This window comes from Harpia harpyja, chromosome 8, assembly GCF_026419915.1.
Source record: "Harpia harpyja isolate bHarHar1 chromosome 8, bHarHar1 primary haplotype, whole genome shotgun sequence".
Lineage (NCBI taxonomy): Eukaryota > Metazoa > Chordata > Aves > Accipitriformes > Accipitridae > Harpia > Harpia harpyja.
Window position 1 is genome coordinate 2,063,097 of NC_068947.1, and position 14,617 is coordinate 2,077,713.

At 40.0% G+C, this 14,617-nt stretch overlaps 1 protein-coding gene across 2 annotated transcripts in view; it reads left to right on the top strand.

Moving 5' to 3' along the window:
* The window catches only part of SMS (spermine synthase), a 52,807-nt gene extending 45,590 nt beyond the window's left edge, over window positions 1-7,217 (top strand). For both annotated transcript variants that reach the window (XM_052794310.1, XM_052794311.1), the window contains exons 10-11: window positions 1,651-1,766; window positions 4,336-7,217. In XM_052794310.1, coding sequence (XP_052650270.1) covers window positions 1,651-1,766; window positions 4,336-4,378 — 159 coding nt within the window. In that variant the 3' untranslated portion in view covers window positions 4,379-7,217. The remainder of the gene's footprint in view (window positions 1-1,650; window positions 1,767-4,335) is intronic.
* The last annotated feature ends 7,400 nt before the right edge of the window (window positions 7,218-14,617 follow it).

The window sequence follows — 14,617 nt, forward strand, 5'->3', positions numbered from 1 at the left end:
TGCTAGGTCAACATAAAAGGCATTTATACTATAAGCTAGTAAATCCGACCATTAGGGAAGGATGGGGACACACATCTCCTGAAGATGTCTCATCCTGCCCCACGTATGACCAGATATGCACATGCTGTGTGGTCAGGGTAGATTCATCGTCATGATGTAACTTGCTGTTTGTGTGTAGCGTGCGGTATGGTTGGGCATCATGATTGGGGCCTCTGTAGGTTGAGCTGAAGGTTCCTCATGAAAGCGGTGGAGGTAGAAGATCACAAATGAATTCATCTGGCTGTCAGCATGCCAAGGACCATTAACATCATCTCCCCCTTGACCAGAATCGCAGAATGTCTTGTCTCTGTGCTGTGCCACAGCAACAGTACGTTCATATTTGGTGGGTCTTTATTCAGTGTTTCGTACCTGGCAAACAAAAGCTGAGTAATTTGTAGACCATGCAGTGGTGATTATATTCAACTTCACTCCATTTTAAATTAGCTTCCAAATAACTTGTATTTGCCTCACTCTTAAGATCACTGTATTTAATATTTAAGGTTGTAAAGTATCAGCTAGCCTACTCAGGTAAGCAAGAAAGGCAAGAAACTCGACAAGAAGGTTTTTTTTATTAAACTTGACAACTGACTTTTATTGTTTTGGGTAGTTTGTGTTGTTCAGTCTGGTGTTCTGGGGGCTCAACTGTTATCACTAAATCTTCAAACCCATTACAAATATTGGATAGTCACTTTTCTAATTAGAGCTTTCTCTATATGGGCATCCCAGATATATGTTGCAGTAACTTCTGCTTGTTAATACTTGGCTGTGGACAAGGTTGTGCTTGTAATTAGGAGTTGTGTCGTTTTGTGTTTGGTTTTTTTTTTAATTCCTCACCATTTATAATCCTTGAGATGTGTTTGTATTCCAAGAATGATTTGTTTGCATAATACTTGTTTGGGAAGGAATGCTGTGAATTCAATGTCTGATATTTCCTGGTTGCACTGTTAGAGAAAAATCATCTAAGCACTGATTTTTATTTTGTTCAGAAAAGGATACTACTAATATTCTTAGATAGGACACGGGTCCAAGAAAAAGTATCGTAGGAATCACTTTTTCAGAAGCATTATACACAAACTTAAGACAAAGTAGCCTGCAGCCACAGAACTTCTGTATAATCTGATTTATTTTTATCATATTGCTCTGTGGAAGAATCTGTTTAAAATGAATGTTATAGGGTTTTTTTTTATAGTGCATTTAAATGTTGTAAGGCCTAGGCAATGTTAAATAATTGAGAAAATCTGGATGTTGTAATACTGTTTACTAATATATTTAAGCAATCATAAAGAAAATGGTTATTGAGTAGATGTTATAGGTAAACAACACATGGTGGTCTGTTTTAACTGGAAGCCCTAATGTAATGGTTGCTTCTGCTAATGAGAAGATAGATAATCCCCCCATACTTACCCTTTATTGAAAAGGTACAAATTGTTTGCTGTAGGCAGAATGAAGACAAGCTGTTCAGTATTTGCCTTGTAAATATTAAATATTAAGAAGGCATGTATCTGGTTCTGAAGTATGTGGGAGCCTTGCATTAATGTCAAAATGTGTATATTCATCTGTAGTTTTGCTTATTTGTTTGATTGTAACTGGGACTTTTCTTTTTTCCTTCAGGGAAACTGTATCAATCTGACCGATGCCTTGACTCTGTATGAAGAACAGCTTAGCAGGCTTTATTGTCCTGTGGAGTTTTCAAAAGAAACTGTGTGTGTTCCCTCCTACATGGAATTGTATCCTTAAAGACTGAAAAAGAGTGGGGGGGGTGTATTAATAAATCAGGCAAGCCTAGATTGCTTGGAGGTAGTGAACTCAAGTGCAAGAAGGCAGTTCTAATTTAAACACCGTTAATGTTTTTACATAGTAAATGAACTACTGCAGTTTTATTTTGAGGATAATTGCAGGAATTATTTTTTAAAAGTGCCATAAATTCACAGCTGGTGAAATGCTCAGCACCTTTCAAGATCAGGCTATGTTTTTGTTTTTTTGAGTGTTTCCAACTATTGTTTGTGATGTAGGATAAACTGTATGATGAGGGTAATGCTGCCTGGGAGTTCTGGCAACGCTGTGTCTTTTTTCTTTTCTTTCACAAAAAGTCCCAAACTGACTTCATACAAATTAGCATGATCTAGATCTTTAAATATTCTCTGATAGATCTATTCTTGAACATATAGCTCAGACTGGATTTTTAATGGAAAAAAAAGTGATTCCTCACAATCATTACATGTTAGTGTTACTGAAAAAATGTTCCAAGTGGAGGGGTATACACATTTCTCAGCAACATCCCATTCTTAAAAATAATCCTTCAGAATATCTTCATTTTGAGGGTGGCAGGCAAGTTATACAAGGAGCTCAAAGTTTCAGCTTCAAGCCGTTAGCTCTAGAGGGGCATTTTGATCTGCTATAGGGTGGTTCTCCTGGCTGCGTGTGCCTTGAGTGTTTACCACTTTTGTGTCATCTCCCAGGAAATGTTTCTGCAGGGTAATAACTTGCTGTGGCTGTGTCCCTCTCGACAGGAGAGATCTTTCCAGGATCTGCTTATTCATAATATGTTAAGCACGTGAAACTCCGCCACAGCCTTTCTTCTGTTTTGTGTGTTCATTTTGCCTCCCTTCTGTGTCTCTAATCTTGATATTGTTTAGTGCTGTAGTCTGCAGTTCTGGACTGCATACTGACTGTAACAAGCTCCTCCTGTTTCTCATTGTTGTCAGCTCTCCAGTGAAACTCAGATTTGATCTTAACATTTTCAAGACAAAAAAGAAAGAGTGAAAGAGGGTATGAAGATATTTGCCCTTGTAGCTTACAATTTCAGAGAAACTGGTTAAGTTATTTTTGACTTTACAACTGCCAGGCCTTAATGCAACATGTATGTGATTTGAAGTATGTATCCTCAGAAAGTCTTCTAAATACTTACTGCATTGTTTATTTGGAAGTGTCCAAAATGTTTCTAAATGAATTGAGTAGTAAATGCTACGTTATTCCTTTAAAAAAAAACATTTAAATGTTTCTGGTAAGCTAACATATATGAAATATATTTAGCAATAAATTTATTAAAACTGGCCATTAAATACAGATAACAATGCTTGAAAGAGAACAATTCTTAGAGAAATGGGGCAGGCTTTATTAGTTTGCTTTTTCTGAATGAATTAACAATGATATAGTGGTACAGATACAGAAATGTTAGCAGAGAAGTCATCTTGATGACTCTAACTTTTAATTTGGCCTTGGACTTCTGGTAGCCCTCTACTTGCATTTGAGGTACAGATTATTGCCTTTCTTGCAACTTAAAGATTTCCAAGTAGGAGTATGTATCTGAATGGAAAGCTATACCTAAATGCTGTTTCACAGATGACAGGTGATTAGTTTACAGTAGAATTGTGACAAGTAATCAAAAATTAGGGTTTTATTTCTTTCATAGCTCTGAGCTCTCTCATGTGCCCTGCATGGCAAGAGAGCTCTTGAGGATCAGTTGTCTGTCCTGCCAGGAGTACCTCGGAGAGCTGTGGTTTGAGCATAGCTTCTGTATGACTCTGCTGAAGCTGGGTCCATCTCCCTCAGAGGAACAGCAAAAAGAGCACTGATACAGCTGCCAGTTATTCCGTGTTTTGTTTCTAGCTCAGTCTGGGCGACATAAAGGTCTGCTTTCTGAAAAGTGGTTGGATACCTAAGGCAAACACTGCAGAAGCTATCAGAGAAAAGCCCAGGCAAAATTTAGATGCATCTGTTAAGTGAGTGTTCCACAGAACCCCTGTTGAGGCAGCTAAGAGGCAGTAGACATTTAAATCTTTGCCTAGTAAGATACCTGGACACCTAGTGTTCAGCTACTGAATGCCTCAGTGTTAATTCTGTGTCCGATTGTGTCTGTGTTAGGGATTCACAAATTAGGTAGCTGGATGTCTCTTTCCTATTCAAGCTTGCTACTTTACATTTGAGAAGATGAGCAAGAGGGGTCCCAACCTGGTGAACTCATGATTGAAGTTTTGATCACTCTTCCCAAAGTACTTCTGTAGTTTGTTCAGTGGTTGCAGTGCAAATAAATGCACCACCTGAAAGTCTGCAGCAGGAATTAGAAAACATGGGTTTGCAAAGGATTTCAGTTTTAGTGGAAATGGGATTCTTTTAAACTGCTGCGTCAAAAAGAAGATTCAGGGAGATTTCACTTTTGAGTTTTTTAGCTACCCCATCTTTATGAGCTATCAGAAGTTTTCAGAATTGAAATATAAGTGAAAAGAACTACTTCCATTTTAATGGGGTACTACAACCTTTGCAATCTTTTTTTCCTTAACTGCTTATTTTCTCCAGATGGGTATTCTACACTATTTGGAAGAAACAAACTGACATCTGAACATCAAGATTATTTGAGATTATCCTACATGTACATGCTGCATGGAGCATATAGGCCTGCCACATGCTGCATATTGGCATCTTGAACCTTTAAATTATATGCTGTAGATGATCCTGAAGCTTAGTCATGCTATTGATTGTGAATTCTTTAAATGTTTTTTATTATTATTTTAATTTAAAAGCAAATGGAAAATGTATATTTTGATGAGCTAGGGTGTTATTTTTGAAAGTCAACTTAAAATGAATAAGCAGCAAAACTGTATAGCTGCTGAATGCACTGAACCTTTAGAATGTGATCCTTTTTATTTTTTTGTAGATCTTCACAAACTGATTGATTAAAAAAGACATCTTTAGCATTTCATCCCTGAAGGGTGGTCCATGGAGTTTGTTTGGGTTCTTTTTTTGGTTTTCCACCAGTTTTTATCTATGGTGCTTTTTAAGGATGGAGGGTTCTTGTTTGATTTTTTTTAAGATGAACACCACAGTGCTTCCATATAGAAAAAGGCATAAGTTAAGAAGAAGAAAAAAAAAATCTTCTGAAAGGATACCCCAAATCCTTTATTGCAAAGGGAAGAAAACTAGTCTTAAATTTTATTTACTGTAGTTTCATTCATAATTGCTGTAATCTTCGCTGCAGGAGAAGAATCTTTGACCTTTCACCTAATGGGATTCTTTAGCTGCTGCCCCATTGATTATTTGGATTTTGATGCAGATTTAGCAGTAGGTTATAGAGGCACTTTGAACTCTATCAGCATGAAAATTAAAGCTGGTTTTCCATCCCACCACAGTGTAAGAAACTGAGTGTAATGAGGTTCTTGTGGGCATATACTCCTCAACCTTATGGGAAGCACTAGGTTGTTAAAGAAGGAAAGGTCACTTTAGAGGGCAAAGAAATGTGGCTGTATCTAGATTCATGTGCACCAGTATGGAAAGTTTTGAGGCAAGTATGTATATTTCAGTAGGGTAAGTCCTGGTTGCATTGCTGTGGATAGACCATGTTGTGTGGGGCTCTTGCTGAATTAGATTCACTTGAAGTGTAAAAATTAGTGGAAGCTAGGTTGCATTGTAGTTTTGTTCTGAAAGATAAAGCATTTTTCTTTAACTCTTTCTCATGTTGTCTGAAAAGTTATATTTTTGTAAGAATGTGCTATGTATTGACTAAAACTTTGCTTTCAGTGTTTAAAAGATCCCACTTGAAAGGAGGTAGGAAGGATTATAACCATTCTGTGCATTTCTGTACATTTCCAAGATAGAATAAAAAGTGCACTATTTCCCTAAATGCTCTAATCCTGAACCATAATGATGTTTTTTTCCTTCAATACCTACTATCAATACTTTCTTAGTTTTATTGGAGGGAGTTGATCCCCCCCTGCCAAGATACTGTTAATGAAAACAAAACAAAAAAAGCACTCCTAAGATCTGTATTCTTAAATCGTACATAAAGAAGAATTTTGCTGTGTCCCACATATATAAACTGTTCATGAAATCTGAGTAGCCTGTGTAGAATTCCAGAGTGATGCTGGAGAACTTGCAAAAAATTTCCTCTTGATTTGGTGTATAATTATTTTTGTATTGTACAGTCGTGCTGTTAAAATGCTTTCAGTTTGCAGAGCCAATAGAAGTATTCTTCAGTCTTACTTTAAATTATTGCAGTTAATGTTAATTCTTTAATATACATGGGGCACAGTTCTTCCATGGCCTGCAGCTTGTGCATCCCTAAATACTCCCAAAGAGCAGAGCCTCCCTCTAAACAGGAGGAGAAAAAAGTGTCTTGCATTTCCCTGAGTGTTTTAGCTCTGCTATATACAACCCAGAAAAGACCTTTATTATTGCCTATAACCTGGTAGTGACCCTTCATTTATGATACAGGACTGCAATCAGTATATTGTATAGCTGCAAATGAATGCAGATGTCCTATAAACAGTTATGTGTATTCTTAACTTTGCAAGCATGAATATTCCCATTGATTCTTAGTGTGATTACTCATGTAGGTGAAATTAAGCACACAGATATTCACTGGGACGGGGCTTACAGCATACATGTTCCTGAATGAGCTTGATAGATGTAGAAATCAGTCATAACAAGTGGGGGTGGTTGTTTTTTTTAGCAAAGAAACTTTTGAACTGGAAGATGACTTAATATGCTTGCTGGCTTGCTGTACCATGGCTAGCACTTTTCTTTAGCATCGCTGCGCAAAGCTGCCTAAGTACAGAGATGTTGGGTGTGCAGGGATTCTCTGTAATCAGTTCCTGGAATGACCAGGGGACCTGAATTACATACCGATAGGTGAGAGGCAGTGGTGCTTGCAAATCTTTCCTTTTTCAACTGAAAGTATAAAGAGAGTTGGACGAATTATTTTTTCTTTAAACTTGTTTTTAATGTAGTTTTTTTAAAGTGATAGATGCAGTATAAAACAATTCAGCAAACACTGAACATTATATTTTTTTAAGTTGCTGAATTGATTCTGAGCAAATATATACACACTGTCAGTCTTTATTTATTTGTTGCTGTAGTGTAGATTTTTTTTTAAAAAGGAAAACAAGTTTGTTTCTGTTAGAATTTTCAAATGCAACAGCTATAGCTGATCAGTTTTCTGTGTTTAAAGCCAGTTGGGAAATAACCTATGATTGTTGCACCAAGTATGCAAACAGTTCCCAAGATATGGTTAACATTAGGGTTTTCTTAATTATTCTTTGCACTAAATGCTGCTTCCACCTAGAAATGTGATCTAAGTATCTAAAAACTTGATTGATAGTAGTTTGTGCAAAGAGAAGACTGCTGGCGTTGTATCTACTGCATCAGTGCAGTGCACGTGTTAAAATAAAGGTACACTATTATTACTTGTGTCTCTGAATTGTTAAATACATCGTGGATTCAGTGTTAAAATGACAGAATTGATGGGTATGATGCTTACCATTGTACCTCTTTTCTTTTCCTTGTCATCTAACAAACATAACGGTACTTAATGGTCCTTTTAGTGAGAATATTTTCTATCTCAGATTAATAAATTCAGTTAATTTCCATATAATACATGCTCAGATAAGATACTCTGTAGTAGGGAACAGCACACTGATGTTTGTGATGGGGAGGATCACTTGGAGCTTCAGTGATCTTTGCTTCAAAAGAGTTAATTTTCTGTAGAGTACTGAGGATGTGAATTCTTTGGAGGTATGTAAGTGTAAGTTTTAGTTTTTCTGCTGAAGTGGCAAGTTGGCTTTGGATGGCAGTGTGACTCATTGCGTGGCATAGAGAAAACACAGGCTTAGGAGAAATAAGTGAGACATTAAGAATGATGCAAGCTTTGGCACGGAAGTGTAAGGAAGAGGGAGAAGGGCGTGAACAGGACAGGCACATTGAAGAAGTTGTTACTCTGGGGTGTGATTCAGAAAGATTAATAACATCAGACAATGAAAGAAAGATGTGACTTCTGAAAGAGATTGTAGAGAGATTTACATAAATTCCAGCTAACTGGAAAGAAGTATTTGCATCTGTCCTAAGTACAGTGGTAGCAATGGGCTTGGGAGTTGGGAAGAAGGGGGAAGGCTTAACTTTTTTGGGGGGGGAAGTCTCACAGACTTTGAGGATAGGATAAAGAGTAATTTTAAGAGTTGCCTACATGCATGACAGGGAAGATAAGTATCTCTGGCTGCTTTATTTTCACTGTTTAGAGTTTGAGGTGTTGACAGCTTGCTGGAGGGACCAAGGCAAGGGGACAAGTGAGAAGTAGAGTATTCAATTTCATATGTTAATTTAGGAATAGGAGCCTGCGGATGATGTTGCCTGAGGGTAGTAAGAGGAAGTTGACAAAGCTTGCCCACAGAGAAAAGAGGAGTAGTTGGAATCATTAAAGGAGATGCTGAAGGAAAAAGTAAGAGAAGTAGCAAAGGAGTGCAGGAGTAATCAGTAATAGCATTGAGTAACATAGAAGTGCCTTTTTACAATGTGGGCTGTTTTAGGAAGCAAGGGGTTAGACATGTGGAGTGGGAATGGTGGAAGGATGTGAAGAAGTTCATACAGTGTTCATATATTTTAGTGAACTTGAGCTTCAGAGGTAGAAATGGAGAAAGTAGAAAGGAAGGAGAGAAGAGGGTGAAATGCTTGTCGTAACTGGAAGCATGATGAGATAGGTGGCATGCTGTGTTTCCATCACGCACATTTTTTGTTGTCCCAGACACTATGGGGTGTGAGCTAGGAACTGCTGGAGGTACCTCAAAAGCAGAAGGCTGACCCAAGCTAGCCCAAAACCTTACAGTGTGTGGGAGATGGGGCTAGCAGGTGGTGGATGCAGCAGACTGGATATACTGGGCTGACTCAGATGTGAGGTGCCGCGCTCACCCAGAAGCCCTCCTTCTAGGAGTGCCAGGTGAATTGCACGGACATGGGAGACAAAGCTGCAGGACAGGGAAAAGGACAAAAATGAGATCGGCGGCTGTGGGTAGACCACTGTTCTCACCCCAAGGGAATTCTGCAGCCCACAGCCTGTCTGTGGCTTCCCTGCTGGTAGGGGATGGGTGAGATGGGGGACACTGGTCACCTGGATTCTTCTGGAGGACCACGTGCGAGCTGCAGGAACGCCTTCCTGGAACACCTTCAGCCTAAAAAAGAAGTAAAAATAAATGGTGATACTTTAAATGTGAGTGACTGGGAAGACAAAAAAGGTAAGAGAGGAATGTAGTGCTCTTCCAGGTAAGTAGAGGAAGAGACGGCCTCATTAAAACTGAAAAGTCCCAGCCTTTTTGAAGTTGCTGCCTGCTTAGCCTGGATGCATGAAAACATTGACAACTGTTGGAAGTTCTATGCCTAATAATGAGATTGGTGGTTCTCTTGGGCTAAATCTAAAGAGTTGAACGGCTGCCAAAGCCTTTCTTATGTAGCGTGTATCTTTAGTCTGTGGGTCATGCTAGAACTATTTTAAGAGCTTGCTCACAAGACGGACCTAACTACTAGGTTTGCTGAGACTAGAAGGTATAGTCCCCCTTGTCCCTGTCTCTCTCAGCTTGTATTTCTAGATGTGCTGCAAATGCACATGAATATGCAGAGATGTATGAAAATGTAATTAGCCATAACTTCTCAAAGATCAAAAATATTTCAGACTTTCTTGATTGAATGGAGTGTTTTCAAAAATCTATTCAACCCAGTTCCCTCAACACTACAGCTTGTGTGAAGGGGTTGCTGTGAAGGCATTTCTTCTGGTAGCTGTGCCGTGTAAATGGTCCCAGCCATCTCCTCTACACTCCCACTTCTTCGTTCTCGCCCCGCATTAGCTCCTCTGCCGTGAGAGTTGCAGCTAGCTCTCCCGCGGCCATGCGGCAAACCGATTAGGTTAAAAACGAGCAAGGAGAGACATTAAAGAGAGATGGGGAACTGATCTCGCTTCAGCTGCGCTGCTGCAGTGAATGGATAAAAAAGTAATCTATGTTTAAAAGGGACCTGTCTGGTTCATCGTGGTGCCAGACGTGCTGGCAGACCCGAGTGGTGTGTGGGCATGGGAACTGGCGATGGGGGGAGCAGGTCAGAGGAAGGTGCGGGATAAGGGAAACGTTCCAAGTAAAGGCTGTAGCATCATAGTTTATCCCTGCTTTAGAAATACAGGGGAGGAACTGTTAAGGTAGTTACCCTTTTTTTTTTTCCTGTTGTTTTTCTCTAATTCCATCTACTGAATCATTTATGGTTCCCTTCCAACTTGAGATGTTCTATGACATTATGATTTCAGTCATCCAGAAGTTTCAAATAGTTTGAATTTTGGGGAGCAGCTAAAAGGTGATCCGGAAGAAATGACATGCCACTTTGGTCTAATGGAAATGAAGAGCTTTATCTGTGTTGATACCCTGCATGTAGCTTTTGGGGTGTGGGGGTGTTCTCAATTACATGTTGCCATTCATACCTTCAAAACTTTTAAATAAGATTTTATTTATGTTAGTAATTTAACTCTCCCAGTTCATTTCGGGTAAATGGACTGATTTTGTTCTGTTTTCAGAAATTATGTTAAAAATGAGAACGCTACACAAGTTTTAGATACATTCTCTCACGAGGGGTTTGTTTTAAAGAACACATGGACAGCACCCATTTCACGCGACGTGAACTTCCTGGCTGTTGATCTTCTCTGTTATGTTCCTTAAAAAGAAATGCAAGACGTATTACTTCATTTTATTTTCACTACAAGCAAAATCAGCACCATGGTTTTAAATCCACGTGCAGAAGGAATACTGTTACGTGTTATTACAAAGGTAAGTACCTGCTCAGTGACTACAGCTGGAAGGAAGCTGCGTGGGCCACGGTGAAGCACTCCGAGGTGATTTCCTTCATCTAGGAGAAGTGCTTCTCTGTACTGAACAAATGACACTCAAATACATCTGAACTTCAGACACACTAAAATACATTTTAATAGCTTTAAATGTTTCATAGTGCTTCTAGATTGATGCAACAGTGGATGCGTTTCATTCAGGTTTTTATGCAACTTAAAATAGTGCTTTATAGTTGCTTTTATCCCCAGATACAGTGAAGAAAAATAGATGGTTAAAATAAAAACAGCAAGCCATAAACGATTTTATGAAATGAAGTTGAAAACATGTGATTCCTCTTAAGAGCATGTTTTCCGAACACAAAGGCTGCAATGCCCTAAGAAAATGCAGTCACGGCATCACAGTAGGAAAGCTCGGACAAGACTGCGAGTTTATCCGATTGACCCAGAATGAAACGAGCTGTGTTTGCATCGTTCCTGATAACCTGTGCTGGCGCTCTGAAAGGCGTGAGTAGTGACTGCAAAGGGAATGAATTAACTCCAGCAAAGGTCAGCAGCTTGGTAGGAAGCTGGGATGTGGCACTGCATTTTCTCAGGCTACTTTTCCGGAGTAAGATTTGGTACCAGATAAAGTTAGGAAGTGCCCGTGTAAGAAAGACCTGCGAGGAAATGGAGGTCTTTCGCTTAAAATAGTTGATGGCCTGGGCTACGTGACTGCATCGTGGCTGGCTACAGCACAGCCTGGGATCTCGATCGCCCTGTTGCCCCAACGCGCTGCGGTTCTCGTCGAGGTCTTGTATCGGTGTTCTTCTGCCCCTGGCACCCCGAGCGTGGGCGCAGGTTGTGCCCAGGTGCAGAGCCAAGTCACGTTTGGGAAGCCAGTAGGAAATTCTCTTGTGTGGCTTGGTCCAGATGTAGCCTGGGTGCGAGTGCTTTCTCTCTGGGTGGGGGAGATGGAATATGGCCCTACAGGCTCTTATCTTCTCTCATTAATCGCTGCTTCAAAGGCCGTGATACTCCTAGTTCATTTTTGGAAACTTACTGCCTGGCTGTAGAGTTTTGCCTAGGTAAAGCAGATGCTATGAGTATGTTCTGGCCAATCTTATTTCTGTTCATAGTCCAAATTGCAAGATGATTGTCATGACTATCACTTTTTATTACAAGCACAATCTTCATGAAAATTTGAGTATTATTGTAAAATTGGGTAATGAATCTCCCATTTCAGTCAACCAGTTCAGCCAAGGAAGAGGCTGGTCATGTTAGCAGTAATTTCAAAGAACTATGAGCAGAAATAGCATCAAATGGTTAAAGATCTGTGAATTCACCAGCATCTTTTAGTGGACTAAGATTCTGTCATTTGCTGGAGAAGCGCATATTGAAGCAGCTAAGGAAGCTTTTTCAGAAAAGTGTGATCCTTTCTGCAAGCTTTAGAAAAGGTCAACATGATTTTCCTTCCGTGTAAGCATGCTTGATTGTGACTATTTTTGTCATCCTTCCTAGCTTTGCGAACAGTATTGCTAATTTCTTTGCGCAGTTGTTAATATCTAAGAGTAGCTAGTTAGAGCCATACTGAGGCACTTTTATCAGAGGGTCCCTAGTCCAGCTACTTGTTCTCAGGTTTTAGTGAAAACTTATCGGCAGCAATATCACATAATGATCCACCTTTTGATACCTAACAACTAGTTGGGGTGCATTTGACACAAAGCTCAGTACCAAAATTTTCATTCTGATGCTCATTTTGCCTTTCACTTCTTTCCTTGGGGGTAGATAAAGAGAGCGATGGTGTATTGCCACTGACTTTTTCATCCTGCAGCCTCTCAGCAGCTGCAGACTCACAACTTTCTTTGCCAGAGCTTCCCTTCAAATTTTCATTATTCCATTTATTATTCTTTTGGCCTGTAACGCCTAAGAAGGCAAAGTTGTGGGTGTCTCCAGCACTGTACCATCCCTGAGTCTATGGATCCCCTTACAAGCCGCAACCACCTTTTCTGATGCTCTTTTAACTTTACTCCTAAGTTTCTATTCCTTTTTTGCCTTTTACAGGGGTATGAGTGTTTTTCTTAAATTATTCTGCTCGGAGCAGAAGCGATGTTTGACACTTTTGCTTAAGCCCCTTTCAGATGTGTGGTCTCCTCATGCAAATTTTTTGCGATACTAGAAATTGAAACCAAATAATCCACAACTCCTACTTTCCTATGCCAGTGTATGCAGATAAGTCACAAAAGAAGGAAATCGCTACATGTTTTTCTTTGGTCCAAGATAAATCCTCTACCCACGCATTGCAATAAGCTTGAAGCTGGTATATTCTTCATTTCAAATTTAGTGGAAATCTGAAGTGCTGACTTCGAGAAATACATATGAGTACAGCAAATAGTCCATGTGAGCGTCCACAGGTTTTGCTCAAAGTTTTGTTTTTTTTTCAATCAGGTTTGGTTATAAATCCGTAAAAATGTAAGGCAGTGACAAATCTGTGTATGTTTTAATACCCTTATGTCAATAGGAAAAAACCCAACAAAGTTTTGTTTTAGAGATGTTGGAAACTTCAGGGCAGGGCTGTCAGAGACGTAGCAATTTGGTTTGTAAAGATAATTATATTGAGTGCCTAACTGGTTCTTGAGGATTTCTGTGACTTCAGGGAAGCAAATGTTTTGTCTTGATGATGCTGTCCATGGACCCTCACGCTGTGGTTTCAACCTGATCGGACTCTGACCTCCCCTTTCCTGAGAACTTGAGCAAATGCATTTAAACCTTCCTGAGGGGCTGCTGTTTGTCATTTTTAGACATGGGCGTAATCACTGGAGTAACACCAAGACCGGGACAAGAACAGACGATAGCTAGAAATACCTCCACTGAATGAGAGAGACAAAATTGTGTGTTGTTATGGGGCATTTTATTTAGGACATCATATTTAACGTGGGATTTTTCTGGCTTTTAGCTGTGTGCAAAGTTAATTGTAATCTCACTTTGAGATGAGGGAGAAGAAAAAGAATCTACTTGAGTAGAATGCATTAAAATAAAACTAACCTCAGGAAGATCCTGACCTGGGTGTAGCAATACCCTGGAAGAGCGGGGTTGGAGGGTTTTTTTTGTTTGGGGTGGGGGTTTTTTGGTTTTTTTTTTTTTTTTTTTTTTTTTTGCCAGCCTGTTTTCCTCCGAAAACAGAGGTTATGCAGTTGTCCTTTCCCTTGCTCTGTCCCCCCTCCCTCCTGCCCAGCCTTGCGCAGTAACGCTGGACGCTGTCAGCCAACTTCAACCGAATTTGACAGAGGGGATTTGGGCTCAAAGATACTAAATTCTGACAATTTTTTGCCGGGGTGAAAAGGTCTCTTGTTTCTGCTGCAAAGGTTTCAGTGTGACTATAGCCCTTGGTAGGCACAGGAGAATTTGTCGTGCAGAGGGATGTGACCGAATGGCCCTTGTGCAAGAAGAGCTTTCACCAGAGCTGGTGCCTTACGGGACCGCTGAGCTCTCCTGCCTTGGGTTAGTAATGTGCTTGGAGGAGTTTTTCTCTGCTTTTTCGGGGGTGAGAGCAGGCAGGAGCCATTGCCGTGGCAGAGGCTGTCGTGCTGCTCCGGGAGACGGGAGGGCACAGCACAGACATCTCCTTGGTTGATGCTGCAAGCAGCCACGTGCGGGTCTGCTGGCTCTCCTCCTCTTTTGATTTCAAATGTCGGCAAATATATCTCTCCTTACACACCTGAAAATTCACCCAGGAGACACAAACTTGTCAGAAACTAAGCTCCCTTGCTTCCACTGTTCATATAAATAGTCTTTGACAGCTGTGAGTGAACATCTGGACAGAGTGAAATAAGCAGGTGAAGCTCTGGTGGTCCTGATGCAATATTTTAAAGAAACAACAGATAGTTGTGTCCTGTCTACACCCTTGCACCTACTGCTGTGGCCACTGGAAATGTCCCATTTCCCAGCATTGTGTTTTCCAGTGCCTTTTCAGCTTATGTTCACAGTTAGATCGCATGAAAAAGGCAAAAAATGTGCTCT